Source organism: Meles meles, chromosome 16 (genome assembly GCF_922984935.1).
Source record: "Meles meles chromosome 16, mMelMel3.1 paternal haplotype, whole genome shotgun sequence".
In the NCBI taxonomy this organism is placed as follows: domain Eukaryota; kingdom Metazoa; phylum Chordata; class Mammalia; order Carnivora; family Mustelidae; genus Meles; species Meles meles.
In genome coordinates this window covers 48,833,129-48,853,527 of record NC_060081.1, presented here as the reverse complement: position 1 = coordinate 48,853,527, position 20,399 = coordinate 48,833,129, and the positions used below count along the sequence as shown (strand labels likewise).

At 42.2% G+C, this 20,399-nt stretch overlaps 1 protein-coding gene and 1 pseudogene across 3 annotated transcripts in view; one reads left to right on the top strand and one right to left on the bottom strand.

Annotated features, from left to right (window-relative positions):
- The window catches only part of PLCB1 (phospholipase C beta 1), a 694,978-nt gene that overhangs the window by 588,949 nt on the left and 85,630 nt on the right, over window positions 1-20,399 (top strand). For all 3 annotated transcript variants that reach the window (XM_045980928.1, XM_045980930.1, XM_045980929.1), the window contains exons 27-28: window positions 361-541; window positions 20,265-20,341. In XM_045980928.1, coding sequence (XP_045836884.1) covers window positions 361-541; window positions 20,265-20,341 — 258 coding nt within the window. The remainder of the gene's footprint in view (window positions 1-360; window positions 542-20,264; window positions 20,342-20,399) is intronic.
- Window positions 7,826-7,944, bottom strand: LOC123927344 (annotated as a pseudogene).

Here is a 20,399-nt window from a genome sequence, read left to right as displayed (position 1 = left end):
AGCCTTAAGGCTTTTTAAGACCTTTTAAAGGTCTTTTTAAGGTCTTTTTAGGACCTTAGGGATTGTTTTTCCTAAGGTAGGGAGGATTATCAGTCTCTCCACCACTACCACAGGGTCCCCAGCCTCCTGGTTTTCCTTCTCAGCCCCAACATGAAATCTCCCAGTGTCATCCACTCTCTGTGTTTGGAGACCCTCCACTGATAAGCTCGTCCTTGGGGTATCAACCTCTATCTCAAGTGGTTTATTAAAACATTTATTTCCCAACACATCCTCTGTCTAGGAGGAACTGTAATGTACAACCTTCCCTTCACCTTGTTATGCCCTTCATGGCTTGTGACTCAAGATCTGTGTCTCTTGCAGATCAGATCCCAGCAGTCCTGACCATGGTTCATCAACGATTGAACAAGATCTTGCTGCCCTAGATGCTGAAATGACCCAAAAGTTAATAGACTTGAAAGACAAACAACAGCAGCAGCTGCTTAATCTTCGACAAGAGCAGTATTATAGTGAAAAATATCAGAAGCGAGAACATATTAAACTGGTAAGCCTAAGAAACGCAATTGTGTTTGTATAGCTGGGGACCCTCTTTTCTATAGAAAGCTCTTGATGTTCTTGGATATCTTTAAAGAGAGACAGCAGGGGCTCCTGGGTGGTTCAGTTAGTTGGGCAACTGCCTTCAGCCCAAGTCATGATCCAGGAGACCCAAGATCAAGCCCTGTGTCGGGCTCCCTGCTCAGCAGGGAGTCTGCTTGTCCCTGTCCCCCTCCACCTCCTCCCCCCACTGCTCATGTTCTCTCTCTCTCTCATTCACTCTCTCTCAAATAAATAAGTAAAATCTTTAAAAAATAAATAAAGAGAGACAGTGGCAGGTCCGGCTGGCACCTTCCTTTGGCTTCCTTAGTCAGTAATCTTACCTTGATGTCAGGTTGTAGAGCGAGGTAAGATGCATTTCTCAGATCTGTAGTGTGACATGATTTAATGCGTGCTTCATTTGAAAGCACAAGCAAAACCCAGTCCTTGGGCTTTATAAAACAATGAAATAATTTCTTAGAATTTGACATTGAGTAAGGGCACCTCGTGGCCCCCGCACTGATATTTTACAAGCTCCACTGCCCCAGCATCTTCACCAAGCTCCCCTCTGATCCCCGAGGATGCTATTTTACTGTTTTTATTTTTCACTAACTTATTTTGGGGTTATAGTTTTGGGGAGGGAGAATTAAAGGAATTAAAAAAAAAACATGCTTATTTTGGTTCAAGAAAATTAAGAAAATGCTACTAATAAATGCTCACTATTTTTGGTGTCAGCAGGCCTAGCAGGCATTAAACAATACAGCCCAGTCTCCTACATTGAGGAGAGTAGAGGAAAGGATCTACAGGACCAGTGTGGGATGTTGTCTACCCAATCGCCAACCCCCCTCCCGCCCCCCTCCCCCCCCCCCCGCCCCACCCCACCCCCTGGAAGGAAATGCCATAGTCCCTCTTAGTAGTCAGTTTTGTCCTCCAGAATGTTTTCTCAAAGGTTGTGATGTTCTCTCCACTGTTGTTGATGCCTTGACACACAGTATGGTTGTGATAAGTATTTGGTGACAGATTAAATGAATCAAATGATCAAGTAGCCTTAAAAACAAGCTTGTGCCCCGAACAACACCAATGAATAAGTTAATAGAAATGAAAAGCATGTAGCCAGAGTTTATATGAGTTTGTATGGTTCTGCTTTGGAGTTAGGTGGGTGGAGTTAGGTGATTCATTATCCTGCTGTTGACCTAGTCTGGTTGTCCAGTGATAATAAGTAAACGAGCAGGTCAAAGTCAGGTGAGGAGCGTATCAAATATCGGATTCCACTTGGCCGGTTAGTCTCAACTTCACATGCATCAGAATCACTTGGAAGGCTTATTAAAACACAGATTGTTGGTCCTTGCCCCAAATTTCTAGTTCATCAGGCCTCTTGAAGAGTGATAAATGTTTTGGGTTCCCGGACCACACTTTGAGGACCAAGCCTGATTCCTAGGTGTATGGCTTGAGGGTTTATTTTTAACAAGCTCCGCCTGATTTGGGGCAGGGGTCGGGGAGTGCGCTGCCTTGTCTGTGAACCTCTGAAATAAGCTCTGAGCCATGAAGGAATGGTAGGTCAGGAATCAGGTTCAGTGTAAGGAAGGGATTGCCTGACAGGCCAGAGAAAGTCAAAGTAAATCTTAGGGAGAAATAATGGCTTTGAGACCTTGCTACAACCCAGCCACCTGATTTTCTCCAGTACCTCATCCCTAGTACTCCAGAAAATAACAACAATAATAAAAATTAAAATAATAACCGTGTATTGCACATTCACGATAGGGGCCCTACCTGTGTTAACCATTTACAGAAATTGTCCAATTTAATCCTTACAACAACCACCCCTGGAGTTCAGTATTACTGTCAGCATCTTTTCCAATTAAAAAAAATGAAAACAAAAACAAAAACAAAAAAACAGAGCAATTCACAACTAGAAAGGGATGAAGTTGGGATTTGAACCTTGGTCCCCTGAGTCTAGAGGCCCTGCTTTCTAACCGTTGTGCAGATACCTCTGGTAATTCAGATCTCAAGCCAAGCTTGTCATAATGACCTCATATCTACTCATACAGGACGTGCACAGCCAATGCCTTAATTGCAATGCCTAGGATACTGTTCCCTCTCTCTCTTTCTCTTCAACAACCTTATTATCCATGCCAGGCATCAGCACAATTTTAGAACATTTTATCACATCAAAAATAAACCCTCGTTCATTCATTCATTAAACAAATACGTATTAGATACCTACTCAGTAAATATTTTCAAACAGAAGAGGATAAAAATGACAATCCCAGCCTTTATGGAGACTACCTTCTAGATGAGGGGTCAGATCATGAACAAAATAATTTCATAAGGGACACTTGGGTGGCTCAGTCGGTTAAACGTCTGCCTTTGGCTCAGGTTGTGGTCTTGGGGTCCTGGGGTCGGACCCTGAAACAGGCTCCCTGCTCAGCAGGGCGTCTGCTTCTCCCATTCCCTCAGCCCCCTCCTCCCATGGCTCTTTCTCTCTCTCTCTAACAAATCTTTTTAAAAAGTTCATAAAATATATAGTATGTCAGGTGGTCCTAACTGTTAGGAGAAAAATCAGTGAGAAATGGGGAAATAAGGAGGGAGGGTGGAGGGAAGGTTGAGGAGCATGCTTTGAAATTTCAAATTGAGTAAAGAGGGAAGGGCTCACGGAGAGGCAGCAGCTGACCTGGAGTGAAGGACTGACTTCTACAAACATGGGGCAGGATTTTGTTCAGCAGAAGGATTAGCAAATGCAAAGACTCTGGGTGAGGGATGGAGCTGTGTGCTGGGGGACCCGCAGGCTGGTTCTGTCTGAGACTGTCAGAGATGGGACTTCCGGGGCTGGGGACAGAGCTTGTAGAGTTGTAGACCTCTGTGTTTCAACTTTCCCGTGACGTTGATGCCACTGGAAGGTTTTGCATGGAGGAACCACATGACCTGAAGTAACCTTTCCGAGGATCATTCTTCTAGTGCCTGGTGAAGAGTTGGGCCCCAGGAAAGGGCCATCCCAGAGGAGGGTTCAGATGAATGGTGACCCAAGGGTTTAGAAGCCCTGAGGTTCTCTGGCAGGTGACTGCGGTTGACAAACAGGGTGTCTATTACTAGGAGGTGACTATTACTAGGAGGACTAGGCAATCCAGCCATAAGCATCTGGTGTTGCCCCAGAGTTCCAGCCCCTGGCAAGATTCCCTTCCCCAAGGAGAGAGAAGGGGTAATTCAGAATAAGAGGAAAACTCAATCGTCATGGGAGAGTCCCAAACCAAGAATTCAGAGTGTGGATGAAAACAGAAGTCCAGACATGCCAGAAGGGTCTTTCAGGGAGCAGGGGGTGGTACAAATGAGTGCAGAAATCACAGGGAAGAGCTGCACTCGGTCACTGTCACTGGAGGAACACCTCAGCATGAGGACCCACATTGGACCCCGGCAGAGGAGGTCACAGAGAGTGGCTCAGCAGGTTTTCTCCTGGAGCAGAAGGTGGGTTGAGAACCAGGGAAGACCAAGCTGAGCTTCTAAGTAGAAAATCAGGCCCCTGTAGGGACATGGGAGCAGGAGAAGTAGTGAAACTCCTCCTGGCGGTGGGGGGAGGGGGTGGCAGTCCTACCACAGATGTTTCTACTCACTTCTCTCTATGAAGGAATGAGTGTGTCCATAACAGAAGCTTTGGGGTGCCTGGGTGGCTCCATCCGTTGAGCATCTGTCTTTAGTTCAGGTCATGATCCCGGGATCCCAGGATCGAATCCCACACTGGGCTCCTTGCTCAGTGGGGAGTCTGCTCCCTCTCCCCCTGCACCTGTTCTCACTCGCTTGCTCTCTCAAACAAATAAATAAAATCTTAAAAAATAAAAAATAAACTTTGAAGAATTCTTTAGAAAATCATACATACATGTCCAAGCCGGTCTGGCCCTTTCAGGCCAAATATATTCAAAATACTCATAATCACCTTTGTGATTATGGATTTGGGTTTCAATTAAAGTCCTGATGCCTTTGAACACATTGTATTCTTTTGTGAAGAAGGCCAAAACACCTAAGATTTAGAACCATACAAAGTTTGTTTTATGGCCGTTTAGAGGCATCCACAGTTTCTACCACGTGCCCTTAGCTGGTGCATATCAGAACTTTCTATCACTCCATTTGCAACAGCCAGAAATTGTTCTGCCAGGAAATCTTTTGACTGAGAGCACCCAGAAGTGTTAGTTCTATCTTTGGTTGTGGATCCGAGTTAAGAACAGGCCTCTCAGGCTAAATTAGACAAATGAAAGTGTAATTAAAAAGCAAGTAGGCCCCAGGTAAAAAGGGGAATTTGGGTGATGAGGGAAATTAAACAAGATATTTCATCTCCCAAAATTGGTTTGGGAATTAAATACAGATGTGTTTAGAATAAGGTCTATACATTTCAGATGCTGGCCCCCACAATTCAAGGATCAAGAAGGAAGGCATTACATCAATCAACTCTCTGCCAAACATTCACTGAAAACTCAGTATCTGTGGGGCGCCCGGCTGGTTCAGTTGGTAGAACATGTGACTCTTGATCTTTGGGTCGTAAGTTCGAGCCCCACGTGGATGTAGAGTTTGAATAAAAATAAAATTGTTTTTAAAAGCTGATATTTGCAAAACACTGGAGATGAAGATGAAGGAGAATGTGGTTACCGCACACTCCGGGAGCATGTATCACAAAGTTATGATAGCATATGATAGGAGAAATAAGAAAGGTATCAGCAAATTGATACAAAAACCTGGAGATGGGAGCCATTTTTGTAATTCTATAAATGGATAAATACCAACAGAATATTTTTTAGGTTATCGTTCATAGGAGGTGTAAAGTGCACACCAAGCTTCACAGACGCTATAGCTTCAAAGACATTTTTGTACTGTCTAAGGAACAATCTTTATCCTTGCAACTCAGTATCCAAATAGCTCTGCTCTAGTGTGGGTCCCAAGTCACCTGGGAGCCTGTTAGACATGCAGTCTCCTGCCTCACCCCAGACCTGCCAGATCACAATTTGCATTTTAATAGGAGTCCCAGGTGACTTGTTACACATTTAAGTTAGAGGAGCACTGTTTGAGAGCCATTGATCCTTATCTTTGTTCGAAATGCCTTTTGGAATAAGGCTAAAGTTCCTTTTACTTGCAATGGGAAATACAGCCTGTGCTCCATTATTCACGGCTTGATAATCAAGCTGGAGGGGTCCCGACTGGTGCCCAAGGCATGGGGCCTATGGAAATCCCTCCTTTTATTTCCTGCCTAGACTGGCATCAGAAAAAAACAATTACTTTCAGTTAGAGGTGAGTGAAAATAAAAATGTAAATTCCCCAACCTCCTTCAAGTTCTTGCGCTCCCTGAACTCTCTCCATAGATATTTTGAAAATGTGGGGACCCCGTTCCAAGGATAGGATTGGGGAATTTGCCCTAACTTGATCTGTTTTTCAGCAGTAGCCATAGGGTGACCCCACGTTTTGATCATACCATTAGCGTTAGGTGTTCATTTTAAAAGGGACTTTGTTATGGGGCGCCTGCGTGGCTCGGTTGGTTGAGCGTCTGACTCTTGGATTCAATGCAGGTCATGATCTCGGAGTCGTGACAGCAAACCCCATGTCAGGCTCTGCACTCAGCGGGGAGTTTGCTCAAGATTCTCTCCCCTTCTCCCTCTGCTCCTCCCCGCCCCTACTCCCTCTCTCCCTAAAATAAATAAATAAATCTTTAAAACATAATAAAAATGAAAGTGACTTTGATAAAGGAGAGAGAATCTTGGGCGGTCCCTCTGGGGGCTCTTGATGACTGTCAATAATGAGCCCCAGTATCACATTCAAGCTTAAAAACCCACAGCCTAGTGAGGGGGGGACTCACTAGGGGTGATGCGCTGGGGTTACTTCTCAACTGCAGTGGTGCCTCACCCACCATTTTGTTTTCTCTCTTTTTCGTGGCTTCAAGAAAAGATTTCCTCCTTTTTTTCTCACAGTCATCACGCTAGTCATCCTATGCAGAGGATTGTTTTGTTTTGCTTTGCTCCCTGCATTTTCTCCTCTTTCTCATATTTTAAGTCTCCCACTTATGCCACTGTGTAGCTGTGTGACCCCTCTGAACTTTCATTTTCTCACCTGTCCAATGGACGTAAGAATAATCCTCATTTCATAGACGCATAAGAAGGAATAATGAGATAATGTTCACCAATCATTGTTTTCAGTGAAGCCTTTTTTTTTTTTTTAAAGACATGAAGTAACTAGGAAATCTTGACTTCAAATATAAATGTGTATTGCAGTTTTTGACATCCTGCTGCAGCCTGATGGAGCTCATTGCCTTCCTTTGGATGATTTCTATGAGCGCCATTTGCTGTCATAGCCTGTAGAGAAGCCAACCTTGAATTTTCTCCCTTCTATGGCCAGCCAGTTCAAGTATATGGGCCAGGAATAATTGCAGTGTCAAGAAGTGACTCTACTGAGTTGTGGTGGCATTCTCTGTCTTCCTCCAGTATTCTGACTTTAACATGGGATTATTTTTCTTAATAAATAAATGACTTAACTTTCCTAAAAACTTCACATTCTCCACCAGATAAGAAATGACAAATAAATAAAAGGCTTTAGTAGTGAAATAGAGAATGAAAGAATTGTCAAAATGTGTTCTCATTTGTCAATTTTTCTGGTCCCCATTGGGTAATTCTAATAGAATGGATGCTCTTCTTTTCATATATATTTCATACATATATATATGTATATATACATATATATGTAAGATATATGTATAGCATATATATATGAATAGAAATTAACTTTATCTTAAAATTCCATTGCTTTAATTATGAGCAGAAATTAACATATTTCCATGTGTGTATTGGCCATTTGTATTCCCCTTTTTTTGGACAGGAAGTAGGATTTATTGGTGGGCATGAATAAGAAGAGGGCAGCGCCAAGGCTCTCCTGAGTGCAGGGCCCACCATTTGTCCAGGGAGCCATGATTAGGGATGTATTTCACCCCACAGCCATCTGGACTGAGCTTCTTTTCAGCTACCATGTCCTCAGTTCACTTGTATTAAACTTAGTAAAGTCCCACTTCTTGGAAATGTGTTTCTCCTGATGGTCAGGGAACTTGAACTTGGCCCTGAGGAGGGCCTTAATCACATGCTCCTTGTTTTGCACATTGGTACTGATGGATATGGCAACTTGGCCAATGTGGACCCTGGTCACTGTGCTCTGGGGCTTTCCAAAGGCACTCTGAATACTTGTCTGGAGCTTAGACTGAGGATAGCACCAGCAGAAACCCATGTGCACTGGAAAGGGCTGTCTCCAAGGTCCTTTAGGTCAACCAATACAAACAACAGGCTGCATACTACTGTTTGCAACCACTGCACACCAGACCCCCGGCGGGGAGAGCAAAGTCATCTTAATTGGCGGCAGATTATAGTCTTTTTTCTTTTTATACACTGCCCATTCACATCCATCACATACTTTTCCGCTGGATTGTTTCCTTTCTTTTGGACCCAGAGTTCATATGGTATCTTTTCATTTATTATTTTGGGAGGTGGGGAAGTTAGAGTGTGAAATACACTTACATAACCATTCATGCATTGAAAGTCATCGAAGGCTTCCTGTGGGCCTCATATTGGTGGGGAAATTTGTGTGGACCAAGCCTAAACATAGTCCCTGCCCTTTTTTTTTTCTTAATGTGAACGTATTTGTTTATTTACAGCTTTTGATGTTTAAATTTTCAAATAAAATGATCTGTCCAATTGCTGTACTTTTAAAAAAATAAATCATTTTTCCATTCTCTTCTAGAAAAAGCTGCAGCACAAATTAATAAAGACTAATGAATATATAATTACATCTAAAACATAATTGAGGAAACATTATGTAGCTCTTTTATTTTATTTATTTATTTTAAAGATTTTATTTATTTATTTGACAGAGAGATCACAAGTAGGCAGAGAGGCAGGCAGAGAGAGAGGTGGAAGCAGGCTCCCTGCTGAGCAGAGAGCCTGATGTGGAAATCAATCCCAGGACCCTGACATCATGACCTGAGCTGTGGGGCTCAATCCCAGGACCCTAAGATCATGACCTGAGCCGAAGGCAGAGGCTTAACTACTGAGCCACCCAGGCACCCCACCGCTTTTAGATTAGTACGCATAACATGTAATTGTTGGTAATAAAAGTCAACCGGAATGAAATAGAGGCATTTATATCTTATGTTTGCATGCATCTTATAAAGATAACAAAAAATAGTAAGTTTTAAACTTTTACCAGACATGAGTATAAACATATAAATAGACAAACCCTTCCTTTACTTTTACTTCAATTTTTTCTCCTATATTTGGTAAAAATACTTTTACTTTTCAAAAGTATATGACAGGTCTCAGGACAAATCTCTCACTTCTTTTTTTTTTTTTAAGATTTTATTTATTTATTTGTCAGAGAGAGAAAGATCACAAGTAGGCAGAGAGGTAGGCAGAGGCAGAGGGAGAAGCAGGCTCCCTGCTGAGCAAGGAGCCCGAAATGGGACTCGATCCCAGGACGCTGGGATCATGACCTGAGGTGAAGGCAGCTGCTTAACCAACTGAGCCACCCAGGCGTCCCTCTCTCACTTCTTTAGCATGTACTTTTCATTCTATGATACACACAGTTTAGATACTACGATGCATTTTTAAATGGAACAATTGAATGCCAAACCCAAGTTGCTTCAATGTAACTAGAGAAGATTTAAAGCTAGCACTGTATCATCGTGAATTGCAGCATTCTGTATTGCCCCATGCTAGTCTGATATGTGCTAGTTGGTACTGCCATGGTAGTGATGTTAGGTGGTGCTGCTGCTTCCTCCGATTTTTCTTCTTCAATCTTGGGAACACCAAACACATCAGTGGTTGAAACTAAAGGTTGTGAAGTCAGACAGATCTACTAAGAGTATGCCCATCTTTATCAGGTAACTTTGTTGCATAACAAAGACCTCAAAACTTACTGTCTTAAGATGACAATTTGTTTAGCTCTTGATTCTGTGGCTAGCAATTTGAGCTTCACTCAACTAGATGGTTCCTCTAGTCTTGGCTGGGCTCATTCAGTGTCTTGGCTGGAGTTCATTCATGTGTCTCTGGTTCAGTCATCCATCAGCTAGGGGCTCTGCTTTTGGAGATCGGCTGGCTGTCGACCGGGTCAAGATGGGTGACTGATCCACATGTCTTATCCAGCAGGCTGCTCTGGGCTTGTTCATGTGGAAACTGAAAAGGATGCCACCTGAGAGCAAGAGGAATGGACAAGGTGTTTTGAGAGGTCTTAGAAACTTCCTCCTTCTTCTTTGGTCAAAGCAAGTCATAAGATTTGCCCAGATTCAAGGGACAGGGAAATAGATTCTATCTTTTGTTTATGGGACCTACAAGTCACATTACAAAAAGTGTGAATACAGGAAGTGGTAGAGAATTAGGGCAATAATCTACACACAGCCCTCATAATTTGGATGTGAGATGCAATAAAATAATCCAGGGAAATTTAACGCAGTGCCTAGAAGACAGTCATCATTCTTTACCAAAAGACTGTTTGCACAGGATCTAAACTGAGAAGACATGACATCCATTTTTAGTTGTATAACATCTGCTAAATCATTTCACCTCTTTGAGTGCCTGTATCCTAATTTTTAAAACAAAAAGTTTGTGCAAGGATGCTTGTAAAATCTCCCTCTGACAGTAATGTCAGTTTCCCTTAATTATAGAATCAGAGATGACCCTACTCTTGAGCCTATTAAAATAATAATGAGGGATTTCAGTTGAAAGCAATAAGCTTTGGTTTTTCTTTTGTGTGTGTGTGTACACAATATAGCTTAATGTACTTTTATGTGTTAATTGGTAACTATTTGGGTAACATTAAGGAAAACAATCAGGAAATAGAACCATCCCCAAAGGTAAAGAAAAGAATAGTTTTGACTTGTGTCAACTTAAAAGAGCTTCGGGAACAGAAGGGACTCTGCTGGAAGGAAAATTCCAAAATAGAACCCACAAGTCTGATCATCTCATTTGTGCCCTCTGGAATTACAGGACTCATTGCATTCCACTGGACAAGTCAGAGATGTTGAAATGATATATTTTGTAGTAACTGACATGCTGTGGTATGTATCTTCACAGGCAGTCCTTCTAAGTTTGGATTCCAAAGGGACTGTTGAAATATTGAGTCCTTGCTTTATTGCCCTATTTTAGTAAAAAACCACAGGACAAATCACATATCTTTTAATCAGATCTCCTTTGCTAATTATTTGAAAACCTCCAGTTTGAACATTATTGCTACTTTCCCACATCTGAGTGGTGATCGATATTTATTTATTTATTCTGAATTAAATGGTCTTGACATCTTTTAAAATTACAAAGCCTTACCCTTAAGTTGTAGTGGTTTGGTGTTTTTTTTTTTTTTTTTTTAGTTGATTTAATCAGATATGATAATCTCAATGAACTTGATGAAATGCAAACATTTTCTCATTGGCAAAACCCGGGTATCATTAGCATGCCCTAAGTAGACCTCCCTTTATCAAATTTCTTGATTTTTTAAAAGTTTGAAGGTATTTCCAATTGATAGCCTCATAAAAGAATACCAGAAATATCATTCAAGGGAGTATGCCACATTGATCTATTTATACTTCCCAGAAAGCTCAAAAGCCAGCATTTACCTCAGCGTAACTTAAAGGTGAAAAATAATTTTAAATGTTACAGTTTTAATGGGCTAACTTATTGACACTGACCAGGAATCTTGGTCAGATTTTCATTTTTATTTATTTTTTTGCCCAGCAAGGAGAAAAACTCCCAGGATCCTTTAACATTTAGACTCCAATAAGCTGCTATAAATTCTACATAGCTATGCAAATTTAAAAAAATCACAATTTCATAGGTATGAAAGGATATCTCAGACAATGATGGTTGCCCTTGGAGTCCAAGATGGTGTCCTCCTGAAAAGAAAAGAGAGCTAGTGGAGGCTATTAGCTCCATGTGGACTGAGTCTGTCTGTCGGCTCACGGTTGGACCATCACCAGCCCAGTACCCAGCACATCACAGGTGCTCAGTTAACACTGGTTGACTGGACTGAATATTTCTCAATTCGAATGGCCAGGATACACCCCAGTGTGAACGTCCACCTTGCATTTAAATTCTCAGTAATGTGTTTAGTCCATAGATCATGACTTAGTTTAGAAGCATCATAAATTAATTCTTTATAAAAGGAAAAAAAAACAAAAAAACAGTGAAAATTCAGAGTGGATGCGTTAATGAGGAGAAAAGAAGGTGGTAGCTTCTTTAGATATTACTGGAATGGGGGAAGGAAGGTGGGTTGTGCCTGAAGTGTGAACATTCTATATTGGACTTTTGCTCATGTTCCAAAATTGTCCTTCTTAAGAGAAGACTGAACAGGCCAACTTCTGTCCACATGTTTTTTTGTTTTGTTTTGTTTTGTTTTGTTTGTTTTTTTAATCCCTTTTGAATTAGAGTCAAGGAATTATTCTCTTCCATGGAAACCATTCGCTCACCCTCAAAGGACGGACCCAAGTGAATTTCAGTATGGAGTTGAAAACAAGCGTGAAATTGTATTCCCTCGGGGCTTTTCTTTTTCACTCCTTAAAAGGTTTGGAATATTTAACTAGGAGAGTTGTCAAGAGTGGTAAACAAAAAAGCCCAATAACTGAAATGTGTCTAATCCTTTGGGCCAGAGAAAAGAATCATACTAAAAGTTAAAATTAAATGTTGTTTACCGCATTTCCGTTTAACCACATACTCTCTTGGTTCTTTTGGTTCTCTTTTGTTTTGTTTTGGTTTTCTGCCCTGGGAATTCTAAATTAATCTTTTCTTCTTTCCTATCTTCAGTGAGTTTTGTGACTAATGCATGATTGAATAGTTCTTTGAGTAGAACCTGTCTGCCAATAAATACACCCAAAGTGAGTGTATCCTTACATTAGTTCAAAAGCACTCCAGGTATTGTGTGAAAAATATGGGTGCCATTTTCACATCTCATGCAATAGAAATCCTGGACCCGATACTCAGAGAAGTTCCTTTTTCTTATTTGGGGTTTTCTATTTCTACTTTTTTGTCAGGATTCTCTTGGTTGCAAGTGACAGAAATCCTTGTTAAACTTTTTTATTTACTAGAGAAATGCACAGGGTAGGTCACATGAGGAAAGACTGACCATCCACACCAGGGAAGGGAAGGGATGGAGAAATGGAAGCGAGAAGTCACTGGTAGCCCTTTCTATGTCTGTCTGCCTGTCTGTCTACCTATATCTTTCCCTTTTTCTCCCTTTTCCTGTCCTTCTCCCTCCCTCCCTCCTTTCTTCTTTCTCTCTTTCTACTACTTTTCAATGTGTATTACCACTATTCTTTTCCAACAGCATGCAGGCTTCCCCCTGTCAGAAAACATAGGCATCAGCCCATCTAGGTTTTATTTCTTTCTCCAGTAGCAAGTTGGAAACATCTTAGAGGAAAGCCTTATGAGGGTCATGTGATTGTCTAAACTTGCAACCTTAGACCAATCACCTGTGGCTAACGTCAGGTTATGACTGGCCCAACTTGGATCAGTGCATCCCCTGGGACCACTTACCTTGGGCAAGGGATGGGGATAAAGAATACAGTAGCTCCCATGGGAACTACATTGGGCACAGAGCCAGGTCTCAGAAAACAGAAGAAGTTCTTCCTAGAGAAGTAGAGTTGGGTAGAGAAAACCAGAAGTAAGCCCCAGCTCTTTTTAGCATAGGAAAAGGATAATTTACTGATGTATATATAATCCCATTGCCAGTTTTATGGGAGTCTGACAATAGTGGAATATTATTAACAAAGACACAGTATTAATCATTCTACTTCCTGGACCTTAAGTAGTAGAAGGGGGAAAAAACAGTAAATATTGAAAGGGCAGAATTACAGTAAGAGTGACAGGTCTTTTGGAAATAGCTGGAAAGGGTAGAATGCTACAGGGAGGGGTTTGTAGTATGGAAGAGTGGGGGAAACCAAGATTAACTGAGCACAGGATGGAAAGACATTCACATATCTGACATATTAAACTCAGAGATGTTGTCCTTCTTAAAACACATATTCTTTGTGATTCTACAGAAACAGTTTTCATCAGTTGTATGCAAAAGCCATGTTTTTAAAAACATGGATTTCATAATAAGGCATTTGTTTCTAAAGAAACAAAACTTAGGGGTGCCTGGGTGGCTCAGTGGGTTAAGCCGCTGCCTTCCGCTCAGGTCATGATCTCAGGTCCTGGGATCGAGTCCCGCATCGGGCTCTCTGCTTGGCGGGGAGCCTGCTTCCCTCTCTCTCTCTCTCTCTGCCTGCCTCTCTATCTACCTGTGATCTCTCTCTGTCAAATAAATAAATAAAATCTTTAAAAAAAAAAAAAGAAACAAAACTTAGCTTGTTAAGTGTAAAGTTTTGCAGGAGGGTAAACGCAATACCAGGCAAGGTAGGTGCAAGGCAAGATTTATTAAAGGTATTCTCCGGTGAAGTTTCGGGGGCTCAGGAGAAGGGGAGCCAGGAAAGTCTTGCAAGGAGGAGGCTGGCACTCTGGGGGAGGTTCCATGACTCCAGAGAGGGGAGTCGGGGAAGTTACATGGGAGGGAGTTGGTGAGGGTCTTTTATTGGGCCAAGGCAGCATGGGTTCACATCCATATATGGTAAGGTATTTGGTGATTGGAGGGTATGGGGTGGGGGCTCCTGATACTCCCGTTTCCTGCATAGGTATCAGGTTACCTATGGAGACATAACCTGAGCATACATCTTTTTGGCAGGAGAGTCAAGGGTTAAGGAAGGGGAGGAGGCTGGAAGATGGCGGCCCCGGTGGTCATTTCTATTGTTCCTCCTGCAATCCCAAAGCCCCCGACCCAACATTAAGTACCCAAACTATATGTTTTGAAAGTATGTCCAATAAGACAACCCATGGCTTGGACATGCTGCTTCTTTATTGTCACCAAGGTCAAGATCACTGTGGTTTTAAAATGTAAAAGATTTCATTCACAATCTTTTTCTGAGCACCTATTTTGTGTAGAGTCTGGGGTTCCAAAAAAAGTCATTAGAAAAGATGATTGCAATGGTGGCATTCCTTTAGGGAGCAATAAGAAAGCATGTGCATACAAAGGTCAGTTCTATAATTGGTATCTTTTACAAAAGCCAGTTAAGGGGCCAAGCCTAGAGTTATCTGGGTGGTCAAATGGGAGTTATCACAAAAGACTGGCTTAGAAAGGAAAGGGGCATGGACAAGTAGAGACCTTCACTACTACCCACTCTTCTTAGTTAGAGTAGCCCAGCATAATGGAACTTTCTACAAATCTTGGGAATGTCTTATATTGTGCTGTCTCCCACCCAAATGGAGATATCATCAAGATAGATAAATAACAAGAGACAAAGTATAGAAGCAGGTGTGTGCCTGAACAGTTCAGAGAGCAAAATGCTGCCTAGGTTATTGGATTTGATGAGTATTAGCCCAGACAGGAAATATGGAGCCAGAGCATAACATATTTGAGAATAGAGGGCCAGTTAAGGCTTTAGATAGAAGAAGGAAAAACATTTGGAATAGAGTAGAAGGACTAAGGAGAGACTGAGGGCAGGAAAGGAATTCTTGGAATCCAGACCGGAGTTAGCAAAAATCTGCATCAGAATGCTGTTAACACAAAGCCTTGAAATACAGGTAACCAGAGCAGTTCACGCATCTCTGTGACTCCCTAGATGTGGAAAGTACCCAAGAAGAAACTCAAATATAATGCCCACTTTTGAACTATATGATGATAATCAGTGGGATAATATAATGACTTGTCTTCTGTGCAAGACAAATCCTAAACTTGCTTATAGAAATGGTGAGACCCTGGTGAGCCTTCCTCTGGTGGAATTGGTCAATGGCAGTAGATGAGGCTGAAATTAATTGAAGCCCTTAAGAGTTGAGGTAACTGTGGTAATTGTTGGAGATACCATAAATTAAAGAATGAGATCTTTGTGTGAGAGTGGTTGGCAAAAAAGGATAGGATAAAGTCATGATCTCCAGCTGTGCATAAAGTCACCCTGACGTGCCATGTTGAACTCACAGGGGCATGATGGGATATTTTACATTTTTTTTAAGGAAACAACAACATCTGTTGGACACTGTGCACCATACTACTATTAAGTTTGGATCTAATTGTTTCATGAATAAATAGAGCCCTCCTTTTATTTCTTTTAGCCTAAGGGTACCCCTGAAAAAATTACTGAGATCCTAAGGACACTGTGAAGTAAGAAACATTGTGAATCTCTGGAATAATGAAAGTTAAATCCTGAGAAATGGCCAATAACAAAACAATTTTTAACCTTAAAGCAAAATCAGGTGAATTCCAGTGGTTCAAGTCTAAGTGTCTGGAAGAGCTGAAGCATATGCAGCTCAGGCATCGAAACTTTAGCAGGAGCCACTTGTCTTCGACTGTAGGGATAGAAACGAAAGGAAGGTCCAACATGGAAGAAAAGTTGAGGGTTCTGGGAGGGTAAGGGAAACAGAAATGGGTTTCCATGCAAAGGGAATGTGTCCAGGGCAGAAGAAAGCTTGAGAGGCGAAAATGAAATGGTAGATCAGGTCCTGCCACAAGTTGGAGAAGACAGGATGGACAACAAGGGTGAGAACCTTCCTCTTGGAAGGAAGGGTAAGAAAACCAAGTTAGGGACCTAAAAAGTGGTCTAGTAGGACTTGCATGTGTGTTTTTCCTTTTAACTTTCACAACTACCTCAGGAAGGAAGGGTTATCCTCATGTCAGACAGGAGGGACCTGAGTATGGGGTAATAAAGAGAATGTAGATAAAGTGCCAAAGATTTTTTGAGACAGAAAAGAGGGAATTTGAGGGAATGTCTTAGTCTCTTACCATAGATTAAGTGGTAGAAACAACAAACACTTATTTCTCACAGTTCTGAAGGCTGAATTCCAAGATTAAAGATGGCTACAGGTCCGATGTCTGGTGAAAGCCCACTTCTTGGTTCCTAGATGACCATCTTCTCATTGTGTCCTCACTTGGCTGAGGAGGCAGTAGAGCTCCGCAGGATCTCTTTTATAAGGGCACTAATCCTGTCAGGAGGGTTCAAACTCCCTGACCTAATCACCTGCCAAAGCCCCACCACCGAATAACGTCACATAGGGGTTAGGATTTCAATAGATGAATTCTGGCAGGGGACGCAAACATTCAGTCCAGAACAGAGGGCTTCTTCTAAATTGTCTCCATCTTTCTCAATCGTCTAGACAGTGCCTCTCAAACTGCAACATGAACACAAAGCTCCTGAGAATCTTATTTAAAACGCATGTTTGGATTTAGTTGGTCTGGGGTAGAGCCTGAGAATTTGCATTTCTGTTGTGTTCTCAGGCAACGCCAATGCTGCTGGTCTGACATGGTTATACTGCACTTTGAGTAACAAGATCTAGAAAGCCAACTCATTAGCTGAGAGTCTGTAGAATTGTGCCAGGTGTTTAGGGTACTTGATAAATATTTGTTAGATTGTGGCTAAATTGAACAGTTTAGGTAAAGGTGTGTGTTCTGGGAACAAAGGGGGTGGGAGCTCTTCCAGAGAAAAGTAAAGAGCAAGGACAGATTCTCAGAGGGAGGCACAATGAGGAAGGCCAGGGAGCGCAGCAGGCAGGGAGATTCTGTGGGACTCTGAGGGAGTGTAGTGCTGCCAGTGGTCTAGGGGGTGGCACCAAATCAAAATAAAAGTCAGAATTGGGTGGGGATGAGGGCTGGAGGTAGAAGGAAAGCAAGACATGTGAGCAGGTAGGGGCATAATCAATGAGAGAATATTCTGGATCAGGAGAAGGATGCAGATGACAAAGTGGAAACACAAGTACGAAGGCCGCTGAAATCAAAAGTGCCACTGGGAGATCTAACAGTGGTCTATAGAATGAGGACAGGCCCTCGGACACACCCCAGATCAGGCAAAGTATCCAAATCACCAGAGATTTTGGAAATACTGACTTCCAGGCCCTCCCCCTAGACATTTGGAGTCCCTAGACCTAGGTACGGGTCCCGGAATCTGCATTTTTAGGAAGCTGCCCGGCAGTGGTTCTGATATTGCCACTGAGGTTGGGGAGAACCCTCTTAACTCCTTAGAGTGAATGAGAGAGAAGAAAGAGCTTGTGGGGCCGAGTGCACACCCTCAGCTAGAATAGAGATTGCAGGACTCCTCAAGGAAATTTCCAGAGCCTTTGCACACCGACATTTTACATCTAAACAGCTTGATAAATGGCACTACAAAGCCGTAATATTTCATGATTTCTTTAATTGTGATGGTCATGATCAGGCAATCTCTTTCGAAAGATCAAATAGATTTTCTGTTGGCCCGAGTCCCAGTTAATATTTGTCCGATTTAATCCACTTCACAGACGAATGCATCAAATTTCACGTTAATGTTAAGTCAATGTGCCTACTTTGTTGTAGTTCTCTAAGAGAATTTCTCCCTTAAGTTTTTATCCTCTTACATAAGAAGAGTTTTCTGTTTTTGTTTTTTTTTAAATTTTAAATAATTTCTAGGGGCACCTGGGTGGCTCAGTGGGTTAAAGCCTCTGCCTTCCGCTCAGGTCATGATCCCAGGGTTCTGGGATTGAGCCCCGCATGGGGCTCTCTGCTCAGCAGGAAGCCTGCTTCCTCTTTTCTCTCTGTCTGCCTCTCTGACTACTTCTGATCTCTCTCTGTCAAATAAATAAATAAAATCTTTTTTTTTTAAAGATTTTATTTATTTATTTGACAGAGAGAGAGATCACAAGTAGGCAGAGAGGCAGGCAGAGAGAGAGGAGGAAACAGGTTCCCTGCTGAGCAGAGAGCCGGATGCAGGACTCTATCCCAGGACCCTGAGATCATGACCTGAGCGGAAGGCAGAGGCTTTAACCCACTGAGCCACCCAGGCGCCCCTAAATAAATAAAATCTTAAAAAAAAATTCTAAAATCATAATGAAAAGAGCATGGGGTAAGGGTGAAGGCTACCAGCCACAGAGTCTTCTTGGGTTTGCACCTAGCTCTGCCCCTTACCACCTCTGAGCTGGGGGCCCAGGATCTGAGCCACGCATGTCAGTGACTTCCTGTGTAAAACGAAGCTAGAAGCACAACCTCACAGGGCTTAAACTCTTCAAACACTGCTGGCCCGATATAAATCAGCTACGAAAGTTTGCTGGGAGCATTTAGGCCATTCCCGTTGAGGGTTACTATTGAAAGATCCTATTGTCTGTACCGTCCCTGTTTCTGTGGAGTGTTTCTGTAAATTCCTGGTCTGTATTACTCTTGGGGTCTCAGATTGGAGAGTGGTGGGGGGAGGGGTAACAGGGTGATGGGTATTAAGGAGGGCACAGGCTGTGATGAGCACTGGTGTTATACATAACGAATGAATTGTTGAACACTACTAATGGTGTATTTACTATACAGTGACTAACTGAACATAATTAAAAGAAAGGAAAGAAGGGAGGAAGGAAGGAAGAAGAGAGAGAGAAAGGAATGAAGGAAGGAAGGAAGGAAGAAAGAAAGAAAAAAAGAAAGAAAGTAAGTTAGTTTGCTGGGACTCTGATTAGATCGCCTTGTCCCTGTTGCAGCAACAGGTCACTTACTCTGCAGTATCTGAGAATCTCCATCACTGGCAGACAGCAGTGGGGGGCTTTCAGAGGAAGCCCACACTGTCTGCTTGGAGCTCCAGTCAGAAAGGTAGAGTCCAGTTGCCACCACTGCCTGAGTGATGGCAGAAAATTCTATAGGTTCTTCATGTGGAACAGAGAAAGAGATGGGATTGGAAAGCAAAATGATGCTCGTGTAATTGATAAGCATTTAACTGAGCACCTACTGAACACTAGGAATGGTGCAGAGGGCCAAGGATATACAAACTCAGACAAGGATCGCTGCCCTCTGGAAGAAAATTGATGCAAAATAGTAAAAGAATTGCTTTCATGAAATTCATGAAAATTCAGGGATACCATACTATAGAGAGAATTTCTGAAGGTCTTTGAAAGTTACCTACACAAGGATGCAAACACCAGTTTCTTTTTTTATTTTATTTTTTTTAATTTATTTAACTGAGAGAGAAGTCACAAGTAGGCAGGGAGGCAGGCAGAAAGAGTAGGGGAAGCAGGCTCCCCGCTGAGCAGAGAGCCCGATGCGGGACTCAATCCCAGGAGCCTGAGATCATGACCTGAGCTGAAGGCAGAGGCTTTAACCCACTGAGCCACCCAGGCACCCCCAAACACCAATTTCTATCTAAGATGGGCAACTCATGGTCCTTGAGGCAAACAATGAATCTGGTGGAAACCCAGAATTCCAATTCACAGTTGATTATAACTTATATTCCTATCATCCTCATGTGATTTTGAGCTTCACTGTATCTCCAAGAGACAAAGGCAGTGATCATCTCATTTATAACTTAGAACATGTAGGTTCAGAAAATGTAGCAGTCTTGACCAAAATCCTATTTTTGGTGTCCTAGAGTGGGGACTGGAACCAGAACTTCCATGTTACTTGTCATTGCACTGAGCTAAGCTGCAGAAACCAGGACAATAATCTAAGGAATTCTGTTTAATTACAAAGGAGATGAGAGGAAGACATTCATATGAAAACCTAGATAATGTAATGGTTTTAAATTATGTCCGCTTGGCATGTTAGATGCCTGGTAACTGTAACTATTGTTAAACATCCATCATCGCTTTCTAAACGCCAGACACTGCTGTCTGGAGGATCCAGGGGAGAGGATGCTTTGTGTGATCATGTAAAACAGCAAACACATTTTCTTTCCCCAGCTTATTCAAAAGTTGACGGATGTTGCTGAAGAATGTCAGAATAATCAGCTGAAGAAGCTCAAAGAAATCTGTGAGAAGTAAGCCTGCATTCTCGTTCCAGTAGCTTTGTGTCTACAAATGTGTTGCACAAAATCT